This window comes from Paroedura picta, chromosome 9 (genome assembly GCF_049243985.1).
Source record: "Paroedura picta isolate Pp20150507F chromosome 9, Ppicta_v3.0, whole genome shotgun sequence".
Lineage (NCBI taxonomy): Eukaryota > Metazoa > Chordata > Lepidosauria > Squamata > Gekkonidae > Paroedura > Paroedura picta.
In genome coordinates, this window is record NC_135377.1 from 48962719 (window position 1) to 48986844 (window position 24126).

The 24126-nt window shown below is 41.2% G+C and overlaps 1 protein-coding gene across 1 annotated transcript in view; it reads left to right on the plus strand.

Moving 5' to 3' along the window:
- The window catches only part of PTPRM (protein tyrosine phosphatase receptor type M), a 525104-nt gene that overhangs the window by 227936 nt on the left and 273042 nt on the right, over nucleotides 1-24126 (plus strand). The window contains exon 7 of the mRNA XM_077352746.1: nucleotides 6072-6365. Within this exon, the coding sequence (XP_077208861.1) occupies nucleotides 6072-6365 (294 nt within the window). The remainder of the gene's footprint in view (nucleotides 1-6071; nucleotides 6366-24126) is intronic.

Genomic DNA, 24126 nt, shown 5'->3' on the forward strand with positions numbered 1-24126 from the left:
ATCCAATTTAAGAAATATAACTGGACTTATCAGATGACTCATGTATTGTTTAAAAAGCAAAACAAAGTAAGAAACCCAACCAGTAACTCTTTTTCAAACAGTTGGCATACCAGAAATCAAACATTGTAGAGAAGGAAAGACAGATTGATTAAATGTATTTGAAGAAATATTTTACATATACTTCATAGAACTAAGATTGTTTTTCTAATAGTGATCTTCTGAAACATAGATCAGATTTATGAGAACAGAATGATCCTGTCTGAGAAGGTACCAGATTATTGTAGAGTACAAACTGCTTATTGAGTTCGTACCAGGTAAACCTAGGTGTCAGACTGGCCAGAGGGAGTTTGGGTTGGTTTTTAAGTAAGGTCATGAAAGGGCAACCATCTGCACTTATCATAGCATTTATGTCTTCTCCTTGTCAAATGAAGGATTTAGCAAAACTGAGTAAATTGAAAGAATGAATGCTGAAAGAGTAAATGCTGTGTATATGTTTTCAAGTAACACCTTTATGAAAATTTGTTTTGCATAGCAAAATGTCAACAGAATAACAGTTAAAATAAAAAGTTTAAAATTTACTAGGTCAGAAACAATCTACACACAAAGCTATTTTACAGAGTAAAAATAGTGCTGCATCATGTGATGCTCAGTAGCAAGCACCATGGTACAGTTCACAATATTTTTCAAAGTTTTTTATTGCTTTGCAGTTGTTACGGTGCAAGAACATTGCCATTATGCTTATTTGCTATTAGCCCGATGAACACTATTCGCTTTGGTTGGACCACTACTTTGAGAACTTAGACAAATTGTTTTAGAAATCTTTATTTCAAAAGGTCTCATAAATAACTTTCTGAAACAGGTAGTAATGGGTGTCTTCTTCCTCCTTCTCCCAGAAATACAATGACAAAAATGGAAAAGCACTTCACTGTATTATTTATTATACATTAGAATAAAGGACAAGAGTTTTTTAAAAAAACAAATTGATCAAGCTTGGGTATATCTTGTAATTTTTCAGCCCATACTCAAAATTAGTCATTACTTATCAAAGTGTTAATTGTACGTACACCTGTGTTCAAATACATCTCTGATATAGTTTCATTCTGGGAAAATCCAGATCATTGGCTCAAATTATATATTTTATAGAGCCACATGCTAGTACTAGAATTAAATTGAGATAGTTTGCAAACTAATTTTTGGAAAAAGTTAATCATAAGACAACATAAGAAAATTAACTTAATGGGGGAGCAGATTTGTTTTGGTTTTGATGGAAGACATGTTCCGAAATATTCCCAGGAGAGATTTTATTGTGGGAGGAGGAAAATCTCATTTCATTCTCTGTGAACCCAGATTTCTGTTCTTTTACTAGCTATTCATACAATTTTATTTCTAAATTTTTCAATATCGGTGCTGAAAACTTTCACCAAAAAACACATCCCGTATTTTATTGGCTCATTTTATACGTGATGATTGACATAAATCCATCCTTATTCTTTGTCTGCTTATTTGTGGGATGTGTGCTTATGGTAAAGTGCGTTCCTGAATTTAGAAATCCAGTGTCCCACATTGCCAGTGATTTGGGGGGCCACTAGTAAAGGCTGCCTTAGAGTATGTGCAACGGGCAGAGTTTTCCAAGACTGTCAACCCTTTTCCTGGGCACGCATGTCTAAGCATGAATGAGTGATTAAGGTGTACAAGGACTTTGAATCATAGTAATCTCAAACAGGAAAGTTTTATTGCTACAAATTGAGCTAGAGCACAGGACAGGAAAATAATTTAGAGCTGGTTACATATCTAAGGAAAATAATAATAAAAACATAACACTAAGCTAAACTTAACATTACAAAAGAGGTCCCTCCAACACGACCACCTCCCAAATGCCCGTGGAACAAATATACATCCTGACCTCCACCTGCCCCATGAAGGGGAATCTGTCTACCTTTCATTCAAATAATTCTGCATTGTTGGTTTATATAATAGCACCCGCCTAGGAGTTTACTATCTGAACAAATTTCTACAGCAACCCCTATTAAGTGCATTGATATTAATCTTTATTTGCAGTTTCATATGGGCATTCCATTTTGACTTCAGGCTACTCAGAGAAGTTTTGGTGGTGGTCGGTTTTGTCAATTTTAAAAGCAGAGGCATTGGCCTATTATGCACGGCCACTGAAACGGCAACATGGAGAGCGCGGAGGAGGCAGAAGCGAAGCAAACGCAATGGATGGAACGCAACGGCGGCAAAACCCAGAGTATCCGATTATGCACGCAGCTACTCCAGAGCCACTTCTGGTTGCGCCCTGGTCCCGGGAAGCTCCACTTTCTTCCGTATCTCGCTAACGCGGATTTTTCGGCAGCATACATTGACTCTACGCCTGGTTGCTGCCTGCAGCGTGCATAATTGGTGATTTTAGCCACCGCCATTCCACCCCAAATGCGGACCTTCCACTCCGTGCATAATGGGCCATTGAGAGGTAGTTTGCCATTGCCTACGTCTCTGTCAGGGCCCTGGTATTCTTTGGAGGTCTTCCATCCAAACACTATGCATGTCCAACCCTGCTTAGATTCCAAGATCTGACAAGATCAGGTTAGCCCAGGCTATCTAGGGCAGAGTCTGCACTTACTTTGTTTATTCCATTGTCAATCCTGTTGAATTCAGATCGATTTGAACTCGGGTCTTCCTCTTCTCCCCCCCTCCCCATTGAAACAGGAAAGTGTTCTGCACGTGGTTAGGGTAGTTCAGAAAGGGCCAAGCCTCTTTCTTTCTTTTCTTGAAGGGGGGGGGAGAAGATCGAAGAAGGCAGAGGAAGGAAAAGAAAATCCAAGAACGACAGAAGTTGAGAGAAATTAGGGGCTTCTCCTTGAAGGCAAGCTTGTCACATGGGCACCTTTGGCCAATCAGGGTGTCTCTACTGAGGGGAGCCCAGATTCAAAACAGCCTGCTTTCTCAATCCTAATTTTAAAATATTGAGGCTTAAAAGCACTCTAAGATATTGCACAATAAAGGGAGGGACACTCCAGATCAATCCTTCTTGCTGCAGAAGGAAAATTTAAATTGCTCAAAACTAAGTGGAAATTGCATTCTGTGTAGACGGCAGGGACTGAATCGACCTGGGATTAGAATAAAAGCTCCGTGCAGTTTGCACCCAGGTCATAGTTCAGACACAGGATCGATCCATTCAATCCTTGGGGCAAATTTTATGAAATGGGTCGGAGTAAGAGAGAATAAATTTGTAAGTGCAGATTTTAACTCCTTTCTGATCCAAATTGATTGTGTCTTCTACTATATCAAATTGGTCTCAATTGTTTTAAGTTTTTTATATTTAAAAAAGCTTAAGGTTTTATACTCTGCTTTTCACTGTTGGTTTTATACATTAGTTGGTATTATGGGTGTATGATTTCATATACGATTTATTATGTGACATTCTATATTTACAGTGCACATTTTTTCTACATAACAATGTGAAAAGGACATATTCAGTTTAAAAAGTCAGCAAAGAAAATGGGACAAAGGTAAAGAATTAGGGGATCAGCAGAATGAAGAACTGAAGTCAGTTTTTTGGGTTGAAAACAAAGGGCTGACAGATGGGAAATCAGCCTTACCACACTAAAGCCACAACAAAAGGAAAAAGCTGGGTGGCAAAAGACTATAGGAAACTGGTGCATGAATAAATCCACTTTATAGTCTCAGGCCATCTTCACGTGGTCATTAAAGAATCTCTTCACAAATGCCAGTTCATCACTTGCACTGCAACTCTACTTATTAATACACATGTGTGAAATTTTACTCCAGGGTTCATCATCCCAGAGTTTTCACACCTTCCTTGTGAATACTGTAAACAAAAGTTTTCAGTTATACCAGTTTGGGAAGTTTAGTTCTAAAATTGTGCTCCAAACAGTATTTACTTATGCTTAGTTTCATATTATGTAACAAAATACTATTCTAACACAAATCAACCAATGCTTTGCCAGGATTCCAAAGTTTTGAGATTAGAAAATGCCCCTAGGGACGAAAAACCATTAAGGTCAAGTCTCTTTCAAATACCTGTAAGAGCTAAAATGAATTGGTGTAAACACTAACTTCTAAGCCTCAATCTTGAACTTGAATTTTGAATGGCAGTTCAACAATTCTTAGTAGAACCTCAAAGTGGAGTGTAATTGACTTTTGTTTCAGCATGGCTACCTAAATGCCTCAGGATGTTCTATCAAAGTTCCATTCCATGTTTTGGTTGAAGTAACAGCCTAATGATTGAAAATGAAGCTAAATCATTTTGAGTTAAGAACAGTTATGTAAATTACACACATTGTGCATAAAGCTTTCATGTATAAGTAGTGGAGAAACTGTGTCTTTTCAGTTGCTATGAATTATTTAAACACTGAAATGGTTAAGCTAGTTGAGTATTGTCCCTTGGTGATTCTAAATGGCTACATGACAAACTGTTTTCTTAATGTTCCCTATATATTTAATCTGATATCTGCATCTGTATTGAACAATAATAACAGTCCCTTTTCCCGTCATTTTAAGTTACTGCCAGATTTCTCACTATTTATCCTATGGGAGTCAGTGGCAACAGCTCTTTAATGTGGAAATACGTAATCTCGCATCTTGTAGCTGTATATTTTCTATATGACATCTACCATCTAAGTGTCATCATCAATAGTAGTCCTAGGCTGACTCAGGAGTGGGGAATACCTTTTAGATAGTAGATATCTAAAATCTTAAATCAATACAAGTTATGTAGAAAATATTACCTAAACTACAACAGATATATAAACATGTGCATATAAAGTGGCAAGTTAGTAATTAAACCATACAAATAAATGGAAATTTTACTATGATTTTCAAAAGTCAGAGAATCAGATTATCTTATTCTATAAAACTGCATATATTGATGATGGCCTAACTAGATACTTTGTTCATGTTCAGGCTTTTAAACAATTAATTTGGAATTATTTCATATTTTAATTTTAATTTGGGGAAGTCAGCTTTTAGCAGATGTGAACCACCTGAGATATGATTTGTTGATTTCATCTTTGTCGTATGAAGTAGAGGCTTGGTTAGTACAAATAACTGTGAAATCAGGCTCCTAAATACCTGATGCTTCTTGACCTTTATTGCCTCCTTAGGAATGGCTGTTCCTCAACAGTGAAATTGTTTGAGTGTTCCACAGCAACATGTGCCAAAATAAGGAATAAGTTGGGGACTTGAAGGGGAATAAACAAGTAATGTAGACATGTCATTAGAATGCTGTAGGCCAAACTAAACATTACATCTAGCATGGCCACTTGCAGAGCTACTGCAGATACAAGCTCTTCATGGTCATTCTATTTAGAAGCACTGTGGCAGCGGGATTTAGCTCATGACCTGAGCCCGACATCATTTTCCCAAACCAGAATAATGCCCAAATAAGGGTCCCTGGTGCCACTTGGGGTTGGGAAAAATTGTGAGGGGCAAGAGCAGTAAGACCTCCTCCTTCTTCACTGCAGTACTAACCTGAAATCAGGCACCTGAGGAGTTTCTGAATGCAATTGTCAGTGAGAACTTGCAGCCATAGTGATGACCTCATGTAAAATGTAATGTCTAATTTGGCCCTGAGGAACTCGTTTGAGGTCAGGAAAGGCCAGGTGACCAACAATTCAATTCAGTGCATGGGCTATGAGCTACAGCCAAAGACAACTATCAACATTATCTCAGGACCTTGATAGTATGGACTGAGGATTCAGGGGTTTGCTATTCTACAGTGGTATACTCCAAACAGAATGGAGAAAAGAAAGAAAGAAAAGAGAAATAGCTCTTTGAGAACAAACAGAACCATGGATAAGCCAAAACCTCAGTGAAGAAAGTCCATATCTGTAAAATAAATTTACCTGTAAATTTGGCCTAGTATTGTCCAGTATCTTGAAATCTGAAGTAAAAAGAGATAGAGACTAACAGTTGTTACAACTAACAGTTGTTACTCAGTGTGCTAATTTAGTGTGCTACGTAAATATTCAGATTGGTATTTTTAAAAGAAAGGTAAAAGTATTTCTAACTGTATTGGATTAGTGTTTTAATTACAATTATTATTGTTTCAGAGCCACCTGTTCCTATTGCACCACCTCAGCTGTCCTCTGTTGGTGCAACCTACTTATGGATAGAGTTGAATGCAAATTCTATCAATGGAGATGGGCCCATTATTGAAAGAGAGGTAGAATATCGCACTTCAAGTGGAAGCTGGTATGACATACAGCCTGTTGACTCCACAAGCTATAAAATTGGACATCTGGATCCTGACACAGAATATGAAATTAGTGTGCTGCTCACTAGACCAGGTGAAGGAGGTACTGGATTTCCTGGCCCAGCTCTTAAAACAAGGACCAAATGTGCTGGTGAGTAAGCATGTTTAAAACAGAACTTTACTAAACTGGAGTAACACTACATAGTATATTTTTAAAACGCAGGACAGTTTTTGATTAAAGCAATAGAATTGACACTCAGTAACCTTGAGACCTGACTGTTGCATGCATGCTAATAATACAAATAAGCATTTTAAAGACATTTTAAGGCATTGATTTCTATTAGAATTAAGCCTGTGTTTACTATTGAAATCAGTGATAAGTTAAAAGGCTTAACTTGACCAGGTCATGGCTATTGTAACATTTTCCATCTGTATTGTCATCTCTTTATATCTTCTAATTCTTTACTCGAATACAGTACAACTTTAAAAACATATATTTGTTGTATATGTAGTATACCCTTCACATTTCTTGGGATCATTATACTTTTGTAATGTATTTTTTTCCTGTAGTTTGTATGTTTTAGTTCAAAGATGCCCACTCTCTGGCTCATGGTAAGCCCCTTTCACCACCAGCAAAAGAGCAGGATGGCTACTGTGTGCCCTGTGTGCTGCTTCATGCCAAAGTGCCGTGAAGTCACAGGCGACTTATGACAACCCCATGAGGCTGACCCTGCTTAGCTTCCACGTTTTGAGATAAAGCTATCCTCAGCTATTCAGGTCAGGCTGCTTCAGGTCACTTTTAGATCACTATTAAGCAAAGACAGAGCTACATATAGCAGGAAAGGAACAGGCTAGTGGTTCACTTGATTGACGATTCTGTTCTATTCCCACTTTACCTTATATTGCTGAGGAATTTGATGAGCTAGAATATGACTGACCTAGCAATCCAAACTCTGTATACAACAAATCTTGAGAAGAGTTCTCTTTGCAGAACATGGTTTTTCTTCCACAGTAATCTACAAGCAGGTATTGAAGGGGTCAATGGATCTCAAACCACATTTTGCAGTCATGTGTGTATATATGCACAATCATGTTATTTCAGAGACTGGAAAGAACAAAAAAGTATGCCTTTTGTAGCCACATTTTTTATTTTCTCCTTCATTTAGCCTTCTGACTGAAGGCAAGAAACAAAAAACACTTTGCAGTCCTCAGTACACTTTATGCTTTCTGCACATACTAGAGCATTTCTGTGTGGAAATATGTTATCTGCTATCACTAAGAATTTATCTATTCATTTCTCTCTAGTAAACGTCTGATTTATATATGGTTACAGGTAGAAAGATTAGTATAATTGATTACAATAAGGCCCCTCCACACAGCAGCAAAAAACTATGTATCTCTTTATGCAAATAAGTCCATTGCCTGTTACTTGAAACTCAATTTTGCAGTAGCTGTTCATTTTTAAAAAAAATATATAGTCACAGATTATAATATTAAATGGATGAAAAGAAGTTCCAAAAGCAACTAATACCATATTTAAAGACAGATTCTCAGTGGTTCTTGTGAGCAACATTCCCCAATGGGGCACTCACCTCGTGTTCCAGAGTGTAAACTGCACGGAGTTTTTATTCCAATCCCAGGTCAATTCAGTCCATGCCGTCTACACAGAATGCGATTTCCGTTTTGATTTTGGGCGGTTTTAATTTTCCCTCTGCACCAAGCAGGATTGATGTGGAGTGCTTTAATCCTTGATATTATAAGATTTGGGTTGAGAAAGCATGAGAAAGCTCTCCCTCTATGGTAGAGAAGTGCTGATTGGCCAGATGACTCCGTGGTAGAGCAGTTCTGATTGGCTAAACCTGCCAAGCCAGCCAAGGCTGTTAGCTTTTCTTAAAGAGGAAGCCCTAATTTTCTTTCTGTAGAAACTGCAGAAGCCCTCACTTCTATGAATAGAGATTTGCCTTGTGGTCTTTTTTCTCCCTTCTCTGTTGTCTTCAATCCTCCCCCTTCAAGAAAATAAAAGAAAGAAAGAACTAGGCTCTGTTTGCCTCCCCCCTCCCCTTCTGAGCTTTCCCAATCAATGGGGGGGTGGGGCGGCGAGAGGAAGACCGAGTTCAAATCAATCTGAATTCAGCAGGATCAACACTGGAAAAGAAACAAAGTTAGTGCAGAATCAGCCCAGGAAAAGTCACTGCTCTGTAAAGTCTTGTTGCTGGTTGACATCATCCAAGTTGCCATAGCAGATTCTTCTTTTCCAGGTGCCTTGGTAGCCACACCTGAGCTATTGTGCCTTACACTGAGGAGAGAGTAAGGCAGAAAGGCAAGCTCTTAACCCCATTCCCGATACCGGGGGTGGGGGGTGGCTAAGGTTCAACAGTGGAAGGGAGAAACAATCCTACATTCTCAGAGTATTCTAATTTAAATTATATATATATAATTTCGGTCAAAAATCGTGCCCGTGCCAGCTAGATGAGTCTCTCAGTTGCAACGAATCAACGCATATTTGTTGCAACATGTGTGATTTTTTTTTTTTAAACCTGTGCTTAAAGGGAAAAGGGCTTTTTGGGAGCATGATAAAAACTGCCCATTGGCTGTTCCGTTTGATTGACGGCCAGGGGCGGGAACAAGCACAGAAAAAAATCGCTTCCTTTCTAGTGATTCCTGCGAGACCGGAAACCTGTGGGGAACGAATGAAACACTACTGGATTCCACTACAAATGAAGGTATGCGGAACGCTGAGATTCCACTATTTAAAATAGCGTTTCCGCTTTGTGAAAGCAATTGACAACATTGGTCCTTGTGCGGAATGGCCCGAAGAACTATATGTGTGTGTGAGAGACAGAGAGAGAGGCCTCCCTGAGGCTTGTCTGCTCTTGTCATATCTCAGAAGCTAAGCAGGGTCAGCTGCCAAGGTATTCCAAGATCGCTATGCAGAGGTAGGCCATGGCAAACTATTTCTGAATATCTCTTGCCTTGAAGTCTGTACAAGGTCACCATAAGTGGATTGCGACTTGTTACCACCAACAAAGAATATTCAAAATTTATGTTTCTAAAACTAAACATAAGCAGGTATAACCGCTTAGCACTGAAATGATGCGGTTCTCAAATAATGCACTATAGAATTAACAAAAGGGGTAGTACTTGAAGAGAAGAATCACTGTACCTTTTAAATTGCAGTGATAATTGTATGGTATAAGCTTGTTCCCTTGAGAAAAAGCAGACCACTTCAAGTCTCAAAGCAACATACTAGATTTTTTGTAATTTTAGTTCTCTGAAATGCTTGAAGTATGTTTTTGCCTAGCACAATGAAATTCCATTTTGTTGGAACAGCCCAGCACTGATAAATAAATGCATCTATAATTAGAATGCAAAGAAAATAAAGGCTATTCTCCAAAGGCAGCTGCAAAATTCTAACTGTTTTCACACACAATATGAAAGTACTTTACATTCTTTGGTATAAAAGACGATAAAGTAGAGAATTGTGCATTTAGGGGATTTTTTTTTTTACATTTTAATGTAGCCTACATGAACAATTTTCACTTAGAATTGCACAAAACATTCATAACTTTAATGTAATGGAATACTCCTTATTCAGACACATATTTTGATTTTGTAATATGATTAATTTATACAGGACATATTTATTTATTTAAAACATTTCTATGTCACCTTTCCACCCAAATAGGTACCAAGGTGGCAAACATTAAAACAGTTCAAATTAAAACATCCTTATCCATGGTTCCTCTATATATTTGTGAAATAGCCTTGGGCTGGTACATCTCCGGCTGTCCAAGTTTCAATAGAGCCAATCAGGGTGCAGCCAGCAATGCAGCCAGGGTGCAGCCCTCGTTCCTTCCTATCCCTCCTGCTGCGAGGGAGGCAGGGAGAGACACAGAGAGAGCTGCCCCAAGATGCTGACAGAGACACAGAGAGCCACCCCTGCCGTGACGGAGGGAGAGAGAGGGACAGAAAGACAGAGCTGCCCCAAACTGCACACCAGCCCTCCTTCCCTCCTAATTGCCTGCTATGTCTTCTGCTGCGAAACACACTAAGACAGTGCTCCCCAACCTGCGGGCTGCGGCCCGGCGCCGGGCCGCCAAGGCCATGCCACCGGGCCGCGGCTCCCTCTCCCCGCCCCCCCGCAGTAAAAAACTTCCCAGGCCGCAAGCTTGCGGCCCGGGAAGCTACTTACTGCGGGAGGGTGGGGAGAGGGAATCAGGGCCGGGCCGCGCCCGTGCAGGCCACGCCCACTCGGCCCGATCCGTGGGCGCGGCCCGCGGGCGCGGCCCGATCCACGGGTGCGGCCCGCGGGCGCGGCCTGCGGGTGCGGCCCGCGGGCGCGGCCTGCGGGTGCGGCCCGCGGGCGCGGCAGGGTGCGGCTCGCGGGCGCAGCCCGATCCGCGGGTGCGGCCCGCGGGCGCGGCCGGGCGCGGCTTGTGGGCGCGGCCCGAAGCATGGCCGTGGCCCGCGCGGGCGCGGTCCCTGTGGGCGCGACCCGATGCCCTGCCGGTCCCCAGCCTAATAAAGGTTGGGGACCACTGCACTAAGAGACACACAGCAGGGAGAGGGAGACAGAGAGACACACAGAGAGAGAGAGATCTGTACCTCCCGGTGTCCCCTGGGTCCTAGCACCCATTGTATCCCTGCTTGCAATGGTCTTTCTTGCTAGTTTAAAATAAAGTACGCATACAACAAATTAATACAAACATATAAATGCACAAATACATGACACCAAAACAATGGAGAAGTGCCAATGAAAGTTATTGTGGCTATGCTGAAAAAGCAACTCTTTTGGCCTGTGATGTAAGGTGCACCCAAAGCCAGGCCTCCAGAGATGAAGAGTGGATGTATAAATTCATATGTGGAAAGGTAGTCCTTAAGAGAATGTTTGCCCCAAGCCATATAGGGCTTTAAAGGTGAATCTCAACATCTTCAATTGAGCCTAGAAAGAAATTGGGAGCAAGTATTGATGGAACAAGACTGGAGTGATCAAGAAGAAGAAGAAGAAGAAGATTCTTATATGCCGCTTTTCTCTACCAGAAGGAGTCTCAAAGTGGCTTACAATCATCTTCCCTTTCCTCTTCCCACAACAGGCACCCTGTGAGGGAGGTGAGGCTGAGAGAGCCCTGATATTAATACTCGGTCAGAACTGCTCCATCAGTTACCCAGCTGGCTGTATGTGGAAGAGTAGGGAATCGGACCTCATAAAGATAAGAAGGAGTGAGACTGTCTTCTCCTCTGTCCTCCTTTTTGCATTAGGCAAGATGGGGACATTGAACCACTGGATACTGGAACAGGAGTAGAAAGAAAGCAATGAAATGAAGATGCACTTTCTTCTGTTAACTTGAAAGACTCATTTTGGCTACAGACACTTGCAGTTCAAATCAGGATGCTGAATATTAGAGAACTGATTTTGGCCATACATGAAGACTGCTTAAGTAATTATGGTTGCTATTATTTCTAAATTGGAAAAAAAAAAACTTAGATTGTCTCTGACCACTGATTCATTACACTGCTTATAACAGTCAGTAGCATGGTTTTGCATCACTTTTTACAAGTTTCTTTGTTCTATCAGGCTTTCTCCTATGCAGAAATGTTTTTGAGTGCTTTCATTATTTGCCCTGAATGCAGAGTTAACATTGGTGAGTCTGATAGTGTAGTGAAAAGAGAGCTGTCCCCATTAAATTGTACACAGCAGGATGAGAAAGAGATTAAGAGAGAGTGGCAGGTTCTGTTAGGCAAGGTTTGTAAGTCATCTTTAGCTTTTCTTTTATTCTAATACTCTGCATTTACAATTTAAGAGCAAGACAGTGGATATTTTTGCAAACTGAAACTGGAAGTCTGAACCAAAGAGACCTTAATAGCAAAATGCTAGGGGAAGGGCTGATTGGTAAAATTATCAGGGTTTGAAATTATTAAACCCTCTTTCCTCGCTGTGCCTGCCCCAAATCCAATTCAGTTGCCTTTAAAAGATTATCACAGATCTGTGATCTCTGTCATGTCTGTTTTGACCCTTAGTCACTCTTCTGCTGAACATTTTATCTGTTCTTTTTCATGCTGTTAGCTTAAAAAAAAAAAGAAGCCCTATGGACCCTAAAGAGCACAATGGAGGGAATGTCTTCATTCTGCACTGTTTTGGATTCCAATTTAGGAATCAGCTTCAGAGTAGAAAAGTCAAATGTCTTCCTTTATATTATATTATTGGTGTAATTGCAGCTTTTTATACGTAAGGATATTGAACATCAGAAGAAGAGTTGGTTCTTATATGCCGCTTTTCTCTGCCTAAATGAGTCTCAAAGAGGTTCCCTTTCCTCTCCCTACAACCGACACCCTGTGAGGTAGGTGAGACCGAGAGAGCCCTGATATTACTCCTCAGTCAGAACAGCTTTATCAGTGCTGTGGCGAGCCCAAGGTCACCCAGCTGGCTGCATGTGGGGGAGCGGGGAATCAAACCCAGCTTGCTAGGTTAGAAGTCCGCATTCCTAACCATTACAGCAAGCTGGAAGAGCATGTGTCAGCATTGGGACTGATGCTTGCTAGGCATCCGGAAGATGGCAGCCAAGAGGGTCCTGTGTGTGACACTCTCTGCTAGGACCCTCCGGCCTGCTACCCAGAAATGCAAGCCAAGCAACCAATCCTTGCCCAGACCAAGGATGGTGCTGTAGCTCCATGTCCACATGGCCTCTTATGGAGACCTTCAAATATTGAGGAGCCTAATGTGCAAGCTCAGTCTCCCTCCAGTATGTATCCAACTGATGCGTAAACACTAGCTGTGATGACATAACAAAATAAGCAAAGAATATGAACAAATTCAAAGTGAATATCATAACAAACTGACAATGTAAAAAGAGGGAGGGCTGGGTGGGAAGCACCAAGACCAAAGGGAAGAGGCAAGCTGAGCGCTGCCATGTGGTCCCTTTAAATAGGGCACTTGGGCCACTACAGCCCATCTGAAAGGCCAGCTAGCCAATCAATTTGGAGCCTTCCTCCCATCACTAGATGGTGGAAAAAATGCCATGGAGGGTCCCAAACCACAGGAAAACAGCACTCACAAAACCACCAACCTGTAGGTTCATCTTCTGGCCCTCGTGGTCAACAGCCTGTAATGTGGTTGCCACATTTATGAGAAGAACACTAGAAGAGCCCTTCTGGGTTAGACCAGTGATCCAATTAGTCCAACATCTTGTGTCACACAGTGGCTATCCAGGTCCTTTGGATAGCCAACAAAAGGGCATAGAGGCCAAGGCCTTACCGTGATGCTACATTCTGGCTCTGACTGCTGAATGAGACCAGTCAAAGATAGCAGCTGGACATAGATATGAGCTGCAGGTGTACCAGTTCCTCCTGTAATATTTTGGACCCTGTCCAAAGTAGCCCTTTCTGCCTGGGGAGCTGATCTTTATACTCTGCCGATGAGCTGTAATTCCAGGAGGTCTCCAAGCCCCACCTGGAGGTTGGCTACCCCTGGATTGGAAATATTCCTGGAGGTTTGTAGGTGGGACTTCAAAATCGTAAAATGCCTCAGAGTCCAGCCTTCAAAGGAGCCATTTTTGCCTGCAGTTGGGAGGGAGTGGTGCAGGTGTGTCCCTCCTGGGCTATGGGCTATGGCCAGCCCTTACCAGCAACTGTTTGTATTCTGGGGTGCAGACAGACAGACCAGCATCAGTCCTGTGAGTCTGGAAAGTGCAGGAAGATCTGTTCATGTGGGCACATAACATTTTATCAACAGTGGAAAAATGGAGACAGAAGGAACAGGGTGGGCACCTGTGTACTGTGACTACCCCATGTGTATTAGGGCAGGGGGACATTTTGGTGTCTGGCCTAATTCACACAAGAAGGGAAATTACGCAGAACTGGGAGGAATTGGTTGCCGTGTAATCTCCCCCTAAGAAGAGTCTCCAGTCTTATTTTCCCTTCACATCTGAAGACATGACCCTGGAAAGCTCATCTGTAATAACTATGCCACAATTCCCAAAGGTCAGTCCTCTCCCACACTCAACGAACATTCCACACCACAGATTCTTGGCAATCATATCTCCACACCCATATCTCCACAAGTTCTTGACACCCATATCGCCACAACAACCTCCCACACAACACACACATTAAACCCCATGCCCTTACAGACTGGACAACTCTTCCCCTTCCTCTTCCCACTGCCAAGCTCTAGCGCTTGCCCCTAGTTTCTACATAAATTGTGTTCCTAGCTCATTATCGGCATCTGAAAAAGTCATCAGGACACAGATAAATGTAGTCTGTGGCATTTGTGCATTAAAAAAGAAGGGATGCGAGACTCCTATTTTTGTTACATATTCACAATGAAAAACAGTTGTGCATATTTTAAGGCAATTACTTTGCATACATTAAAAAGAAAGAAAAATCTTACAAGTAAAATATCTTCAGAATGTTAAGTGTGCAGCTAAATAGATGCTAAAAGGGATGCTAGTTAATTGGTTTTCAAGTAAGGAATGATTACATTTTACAAAGATTTAAAGAATGAGATAACTCTCTATGCAACAATTAGTTTGCCTGAAACCACTGACCTAGAATAATAAAATTTAATTTAGTGAAGTCTTATCCAATACTCACTGAGTTCATAGGAAAATGTCTCTATAATATGAAGGATATCCATTCAGTGATGACTTATTAGTACTTATACCAATTTATACTATCATCATTTTTAAAATGTATTGGATCAATCACCTGTAACCCTTTTTACACTATTCTTTGTAGACCATAGTGGTATATTATATACTCTGGATAAACTCTGAGCAATAATACATGGCAGAGTGTTTAAGTCTGTTGCAATAAAGTAATATGTTCCTAATGTCCTGAGGCATTACTTACACTCTTGGTGAATTACATTTACAAATAATGGCAACCATAAAAATAGGTACATTTGAATCAACGCTGAGGCAGAAAAGCAGAAAATAGAAGTGTTGACGTAAAAAAAAATTAATCCGGTTGTTTTTGTTGTTGTTAGGTGCGAAGTCGTGTCCGACCCATCGCGACCCCATGGACAATGCTCCTCCAGGCCTTCCTCTCCTCTACCATTCCCCGGAGTCCATTTAAGTTTGCACAAACTGCTTCAATGACTCCATCCAGCCACCTCATTCTCTGTCGTCCCCTTCTTCTTTTGCCCTCAGTCGATCCTAGCATTAAGCTCTTCTCCAGGGAGTCCTTCCTTCTCATGAGGTGGCCAAAGTATTTGAGTTTCATCTTCAGGATCTGGCTTTCTAAGGAGCAGTCAGGGCTGATATCCTCTAGGACCAACCGGTTTGTTTGCCTTGCAGTCCATGGGACTCGCAAGAGTCTTCTCCAGCACCAGAGTTCAAAAGCCTCAATTCTTTGACGCTCGGCCTTCCTTATAGACCAACATTCACAGCCATACATTGCAACTGGGAAGACCATAGTCTTGACTAGACGCACTTTTGTTGGCAGAGTGATATCTCTGCTTTTTAGGATGCTGTCTAGATTTGCCATAGCTTTCCTCCCCAGAAGCAAGCGTCTTAATTTCTTTGCTGCAGTCCCCACCTGCAATGATCTTGTAGCCCAGGAAAATAAAATCTGTCACTACCTCCATTTCTTCCCAGTCTATTTGCCAGGAATTGACAGGGTCGGATGCCATGATCTTCGTTTTCTTGATGTTGAGTTTCAAGCCAACTTTTGCACTCTCCTCCTTCATCCGCATCAACAGGCTCTTTAGTTCCTCTTCACTTTCTGCCATTAGAGTGGTATCATCTGCATATCTGAGGTTGTTGATATTTCTCCCTGCAATCTTGATCCCAATTTGTGACTCATCTAACCTCGCCTTTCTCATGATGTGCTCCGCATACAAGTTAAATAAGCAAGGCGACAGTATACAGCCTTGCTGAACTCCTTTCTCAATTTTGAACAATTCAGTGATTCCATGCCTGGTTCTCACTGTTGCTGCTTGACCTGCATATAGGTTTCTTAAGAGACAGTTAAGATGCTCTGGTATTCCCATCTCTTTAAGAACTTGCCACAATTTCTTGTGTGCCACACAATCAAAGGCCTTAGCATAGCTAATGAAGCAGAAGTAGATGTTCTTCTGGAATGCCCTAGCTTTCTCCATGATCCAGCGTATGTTGGCAATTTGATCTCTAGTTCCTCTGCCTCTTCGAAATCCTGCCTGTACTTCTGGAAGTTCTCGGTCCACATATTGCTGGAGCCTAGCTTGTAGGATTTTGAGCATAACTGTGCTAGCATGAGAAATGAGTGCAATGGTACGGTAGTTTGAACATTCTTTGGCATTGCCCTTCTTTGGGATTGGAATGTAAACTGACCTTTTCCAATCATGTGGCCACTGTTGAGTTTTCCAAATTTCCTGGTATATTGAGTGTAGCATTTTTACTGGATCGTCTTTTAAGATATTGAATTTTTCAACTGGAATGCTGTCACCTCCACTAGCTTTATTGTTGCTCAGACTTCCTAAGGCCCATTTGACTTCACATTCCAGGATGTCTGGCTCCAAGTCAGTGACTACCCTCTCATGGTTATCAGGGATGTTAAGCTCGCTCTTGTATAGTTCTTCTGTATAATTTAGCCACCTTTTTAAAATATCTTCTGCTTCTGTTAGGTCCCTACCATTTTGGTCCTTTAATCATACCCATCTTTGCATGAAACGTTCTCTTCATATCTCCAATTTTTTCGAAGAGATCTCTGTTCTTCCCTATTCTATTGTTTTCTTCTATTTGTTTGCACTGTTCATTTAAGAAGGCATTCTTATCTCTTCTAGCTATTCTCTGGAAATCAGCATTCAGTTGGGTGTATCTTTCTCTTTCTCCCTTGCCTTTCACTTCCCTTCTCTTCTCAGCTATTTGTAAAGCTTCCTCAGACATCCATTTTGCTTTCTTGCATATCTTTGGGATGGTTTTAGTTGATACCTCTTGTACAATGTTGCAAACCTCCATCCATAGTTCTTCAGGCACTCTGTCTATCAGATCTAATTCCTTAAAACTGTTTGTCACCTCTACTGTATATTCGTTAGGGATGTGATTTATTTCATACCTGAGTGGCCTAGTGCTTTCCCCTACTTTCTTCAATTTGAGCCTATATTTTGCAACAAGAACCTGATGATCTGAACCACAATCGGCTCCTGGTCTTGTGTTAACTTACTGTATAGAACTTCTCCATCTTTGGCTGCAGAGCACATAATCTGATTTCTGTGTTGACCGTCTGGTGTTGTCCATGTGTAGAGTCGTCTCTTGGGTTGTTAGAAAAGAGTGTTTACTATGACCACTGTATTCTCTTGACAAAATTCTACCAGCCTGTGCCCTGCTTCATTTTGTACTCCAAGGCCAAAGTTGCCTGTTATCCCGATAATCTTTTGGCTTCCTACTTTAGCATTCCAATCCCCCTGGTTATAAGCACATCATTTTTTGGCGTTGCTTCTAGAAGGTGTTGTAGGGCTTCATAGAACTGGTCAACTTCATCCTCTTCAGCAGCAGCGGTTGGGGCATAGACCTGGATTACTGTGATGTTGAATGGTTTGCCTTGGATTCTGAAATCATTCTGTTATTTTGGAGATTGTATCCCAAGACTGCTTTTCCTACTCTTTTATTGATTATGAAGGCTACTCCATTTCTTCTGAGAGATTCTTGTCCACAGTAGTATACCTGATGGTCATATGAATTAAATTCACCCATTCCTGTCCATTTGAGTTCACTAATTCCTAAATTATTGATGTTCTGTCTTGTCATCTCTTGTTTAACCAATTCCAGCTTGTCTTGATTGATGGATCTGACGTTTCAGGTTCCTATGGAATAAAAGTCTTTACAGCGTCGGACTGTCTTTTCGCCACCAGTTCCCTCCACAACTGAGCATCCTTTCGGCTTTGGCCCAGTCGCATCGTTCATTCTGGTGTTACTCGTACTAGCCGTCTGCTCATCCCCAGTAGCATATTGGACACCTTCCGACCTGAGGGGCTCATCTTCTGGCGTCATATCATTTGGCCTTTTGAACCTGTCCATAGAGTTTTCATAGCAAAGATACTGGAGTGGTTTGCCATTTCCTTCTTCTGTGGATCACCGTTTGTCAAAGCTCTCAGCTATGACCTGTCCATCTTGGGTAGCCCTGCACGGCATAGCTCATAGCTTCACTGAGCTATGCAACCCCCTTCACCACGTCAAGCCAGCGATCCTCGAAGGTGTTAATCTGGTTATATTATATAATTGCATTAGTGTTCTATTGATGTTCAAGTTAATTGTATGTTAACATGAAGAAATACAAAACTGTCCAAGCCAATACAGGATACTTTTAGGGTGGAGAAATGCTATATCAATAGCCTTTTAAATGCTTTTTAAGGCTTTTGGGTACCCATTTTCACCAAAACCATTCATAATTTAAAACTGTAACATAAAAATTATAACATTGCTAATGTACTTGTTAAGAGTCATGTCTGACCCTTGGGGTGACTCCCTGTAGCGTTTTCTTATCATCATAGCTTTTTCCAAAACCCAAAAGTTTTTGTCACAGTGTTAAATATACAGCTGTACATGAACTTGAAACATCTTCAAATCAGTCTACCTTTAATAAGGCTTTATCTGATTTGATGTTTTTTTAAAAATCTTTACATGACAATTACACCAGACCCCTAGGGAACCTATTTGAGTATTCCATCACTCTTATTTATATGAAATTATTTCAGTTTTCAAAATTATTTTTTACTTTTAGTGTTCTGCTTTTTGTTTTGTTTGGAAACAAACCCTTCCTGTAATTTTTCATATATCTATATATGAGTTTCTCTTGTTTCTATAAAGGAGCAACAAGCCAGGATCTCATGGAAGTTATTTGGGAAGTGGCCATTTTGGATAAGATGATATGTTTTAAAGCAGTGGCCCCCAACCTTTTTATCACTGGGGACTGGTCAACGCTTGACAATTTTACTGAGGCCCGGGGGGGGGGGGGTGTCTACCACCGCTGCCTGAGCCCCTGCTCCACTTGCTTTCCTGCCGGTGCCCCTGACTTCTCACCGCGTGCTGGGGGGCACTGCCAGCAGCTGCTGTACAATGCCACACCAAGGAGAAGCCATGGTGGCCGCCGGAGAGCACCAAAGTTGAGCCAGCAGTAGAATGTCAGGGCAGCCCCCAAGGCAGCAGCTAGGGAGGAGGATGAAGAGGAGCCATGGCCCGGTACCGACTGATCTACGGACTAGTCCCGGTCCCCAGACTGGTGGTTAAGGACCTCTGTTTTAAAGGTTATAGAAAATAGAATTCAAAACATTTTTAACATATAGACTTTTAATTGAAAAAATGCTAGTTTATATTGTATATCTCTATAGAAATGTAAGCAGAATTTTCATTGGTGTTATTCTAGCACCAGAGAACACCAACTTATCTCCTAAGTGTATACCTCCATCATAATAGAACCAACAAAATATGGCTTGAAGAGATTTCAAGACAGGATAGTAAGGTACCACAATCTTGGTTTGAGATGGTTTGCTGGGGAACTTAGAATCATAGAATAATAGAGTTGGAAGATACTTCATGGGTCATCTAGTCCAACCCCCTGCATTTTGCAGGATACTCACAACCCTATCGCTCATCCACTGTAACCTGCCACCCCCTTGAATCTTCAGAGAATCAGCCTCTCTGTCAGATAGCCTCTGTTTAAACATTTCCAAAGATGGAGAACCCACCACCTCCTGAGGAAGCCTGTTCCACTGAGAAACTGCTCTGTCAGGAACTTCTTCTGGATGTTTAGACGGAATTTCTTTTGAATTAATTTCATCTCATTGGATCTGGTCCATCCCTCTGGGGCAAGAGAGAACAACTCTGCTCCATCCTCTATATGGGACCCTTTTAAATATTTGAAGATGGTTATTAGAACCCCTCTCAGTCATCTTCTCTCCAGGCTAAACAGACCAAGCTCCTCCATCCTTTCTTTATACGTCTTGGTCTCCAAACCCCTCACCATCTTTGTTGCCTTCTTCTAGACATGCTCCAGTTTGTCTACATCCCTCTTCAACTGGGGTGCCCAAAACTGAACACAGTACTCCAAGTGAGGCCGTGACTAATATCTCACAGATACAGCAGACAAAATTCAGGATATTGTACTGTTCTTTTTGGTGCCATAAAATTGAAGTCAATAGATGTTTGTCTTTAATGATTTTTTTCACTGAAATTGAAGTTTGAAAAAATGCCAAAGGAATCTCCTGTTATAGCCACAACCACATAATGGCTGTTGAAAGCAGGATATTAGGATTTCATCGGCTCCTGCTGTTCTATGAAGCTGATAGGCAGTAGGTTCAGGCCAGACAAAAGGAAATACTACTTTATGCAGAGAGTGATTAAAGTGTGGAATTCCCTACCAGAGGATATAATGATCACCACTGTGCAGTCCATCATAGTACCTCCTGAGGTTTGCAGGATTGGCTATGCCCAAGGGGAGCAGATTGTTCCTGCTGGCTCAGATTTGTACTGTCTTGTCCTGAAGCCTGGTCATAAGTGAGCTGCAGGAGAAACCAAACCAGCCCCAGAATGATTCTGGCTTTTAAAAAAATGGTAGTATTTTCTGGAGTTTATTAGATCCCCAAAAATCCAAGTTAAAAAAAAAATCTCAGTTTTTTTTTCAGGTTCAATAGATCCAAACTGGAAAATAACATTTAAAAAATATTGCACACCCTCTAGGGCTTGATACTTTTGTTTTCAGGAATGCAATTATATTCTCGTGGTATTTTTTCATGTTCACACACATCATTTTTTAAATAAAGAAAACAGAATATTGCACTATGAAACAAAATCTTCATTTTCTAAACACTTTTACCTTCTTAAACCCTTCTTCAACAACTGACTTGAAGGGCATAGTCATAAGGGCCTCAGGTGTCTCTTTAACTTTTAAAGCCTCTTAACTGAGAATGCCATGCTAAGGCCCAAGAGGCACATAAGCAAAGAAAAAAGTTACTTTGAAAGAACTCTAACATTCTAAAGCAAATGTGGTACAAACTCTGTGATGCAAATTCTGGTTCTGAATGCTGCCAAAAATATCCTTGAGACCTGCAGGGAAGATGTAGGTTATATTTTGTTACTGCTCCAAAATGCTTAGTACTCAAGCTGAACTATGGGGACCGTAAAGTTTACAAAGGAAATGTGCCCTGTAAGACTCCTCTGAATGAACCACTTTCTTTGTTTTCCAATGGATAGCTTCAGATGTGTGTCTCTCTGTGTTAAACTAATTGCAGTGTGTGTGTGTGTGTGTGTGTGTGTGTGGGTGTGTGGGTGTGTGTGATGTTTGCAGAGATAATGAAAATGAGGGATAAATGCTTACTGTCCTTAGACTTTAGATATTCTTTTGTTTGTTTGTAGGACAAAATAAATATCTTGCAATGGAAGCCTGTCTTCCTCATCGCCAAATATTGGAGTGTAAATTCTAAAATAAAAGTATTCAGTATGACCTGTAATATTATGTCATTTTAAATGGGTTGCTTGGAGCTGATACTGTGCCTTGTGCTCAAAAAATTAATGGCTTCAATTACAATTGTGAGTGCAAAAATAAGCATCATTGCCATCAAAATCCCCATTTCCTACAGGTACTATACAAGGAGCAAATAGAATGGATAGGCCAGCGTGACAACAGAACAATATGGAGCTGGCTTAGACATCTATTTCATTACAACCTGTGGAACTGTATTCTAATTCATTTAGATGCTTCTTATACTTTGAATGTTTTTTAAAAAGAGTTTAAGTTAGGGCATAGGGAAACATATATCCGGATAGTAATCAAAACAGAAGTTTGTGATTTTCTTCAAATATTTGTCTCTGAAAGAAACTGGGGCATAAATACAGTCATTTTCTTCTTGAATCTGCTTATGTATAGTTCTTATATTATGCCCTTCAAAACACTCAGTGATGGCAGGCAGCTGTGGTCCACTATAACGAAATTCCGAAAAGGATCTCATTCATTTATTAGATCATCCCCCCCCCCAAATAACTCATTAAGACTGCATACCTGGCTTTCTGCCATGCTTGGCAGCTCCTTCTCTTCACCATCCTGAAGAGCTGTAGACTGATTTGGAAAGTCTCCTGTGAGCATCTAATTTTCTAAATAAAGGTAAAGGTAAAGGTATCCCCTGTGCAAGCACCAGGTCATGTCTGACCCTTGGGGTGACGCCCTCTAGCGTTTTCATGGCAGACTCAATACGGGTGGTTTGCCAGTGCCTTTTCCAGTCATTACCGTTTACCCCCCCCCAGCAAGCTGGATACTCATTTTACCGACCTCGGAAGGATGGAAGGCTGAGTCAACCTTGAGCTGGCTGCTGGGATCGAACTCCCAGCCTCATGGTCAGAGCTTCAGACCACATGTCTTACCACTCTTACCACTCTGCCTTACCACTCTTACCACTCAGCCTTACCACTCTGCGCCACAAGAGGCTCTTAATTTTCCAAATACAGGTGCCCAAACTAATTTGAGTCTTTTTGATTCACAAATGGGAAGTCTAAACCATACACATAACAAAAACAAAAGATAACAAAAACATACATAACACAATTTCTGCAATTAGGAGGCCTTCATTTGCACCCTATGACTGTTTATGCACAGCAGCGGCTGTGCCAGACTGCTGCCGGTTCCCAAGAACACATGGTGGAAGGAATCCCATGGTGCACGCGGACTGCCCCAATGTTGTGTGTGTACACACATATCAACAGGGCTGAAAGAGCCCATCATGCTGTGCATTGACAGCAGCGGGTGGCATGGGGGCCCCACCTCACAATGGCAGCAGAGTGGCTGGAATGGTGCTTACATTTTAAAGACTTGGGGATTGGCCCCATTGCCCTGTCACCAACTGCCTGGCCTTTCTGCCCCATGCATAATTGGTCTACATGAAGATAAGTAGAAGGGAATCCACAAATAAAACAAGAAACTAAACTTTTACCCCTGAACGAATATCTATTTGTGGTCTCTAAATATAATCAAAAAGCAATAGAGCTTCAAAATCCTTTTTTTTTTTTGCATGATTCCATATAATTTGTTTATTCAGTTATCTCAAAACTTCATTTAAATATTACGGATTTCATTATTGTTTTCATTAAACTGATTTTTTGTTGAGTTTGTTAGTACTTTCATACTTCCTATTCTGCTCTTTATTGATAGATATTTTGTGATAATATTATTATCTATGTTCTTTCTGTCCCTGGAAATATATATTTGAGATCATTGGTGGATTACAAAATAATGAAAATTGTTATGCTAATCGTTTTGTTATATTTTTTTCCTTTCATTTGTACCCCCCCCCCCAGCATGCCAGTTCAGGGCAGCTTCCAACACTATTACATAAAAACATATACATATCTGTTCCTCTTAATATTTCTGGTAAGGCCTTGGAAGAGGAGCGTGTCTCATGGCTTAAGTGACACTCAATGCTTAATACCCACTCAGGGCAGCTGTCCTGCCCCTGAGTGCCTCCTTCCCCAACTGGCTTGCCTGTCTGTCCAGCTGCCAACCTTCCATCCCCTACTCCTGACCACCCCCTCCTCCTTCCACTTCCCTCTGAGGCTTGGAGGCTGCTGATCCCTGCCGTGTGAGAGCTGCCCCTACCAGTGAGTTCCCTAACAGTTGCCTGCAGTCTTTCCAGGTCCTGAGGGGAGGAGGAGGCCACCCCATCCCCCTAGTTTAGCGTCCGTTGTATTGCTGAATGAAACAGGCTTGGCCCTTAGTATATAATAATTACAATTATATACAATGTTATAATATTTAAATACATACCTTATGGGTTTCTTATGGGTTAGGTTTCTGCCTCAGTTGTTTATTACCAAGGTTAATGTAAAAAGTTGTTCAAAGTGGAACATAATGGAGGATTTGCTTGCAACCAGATTTATTTTCTTGTCTGTAGCTTGCACAACTGAACTAAATTGGGAGATGTTTACAGTAATATAAGAGCTGTCCAAGTCTCT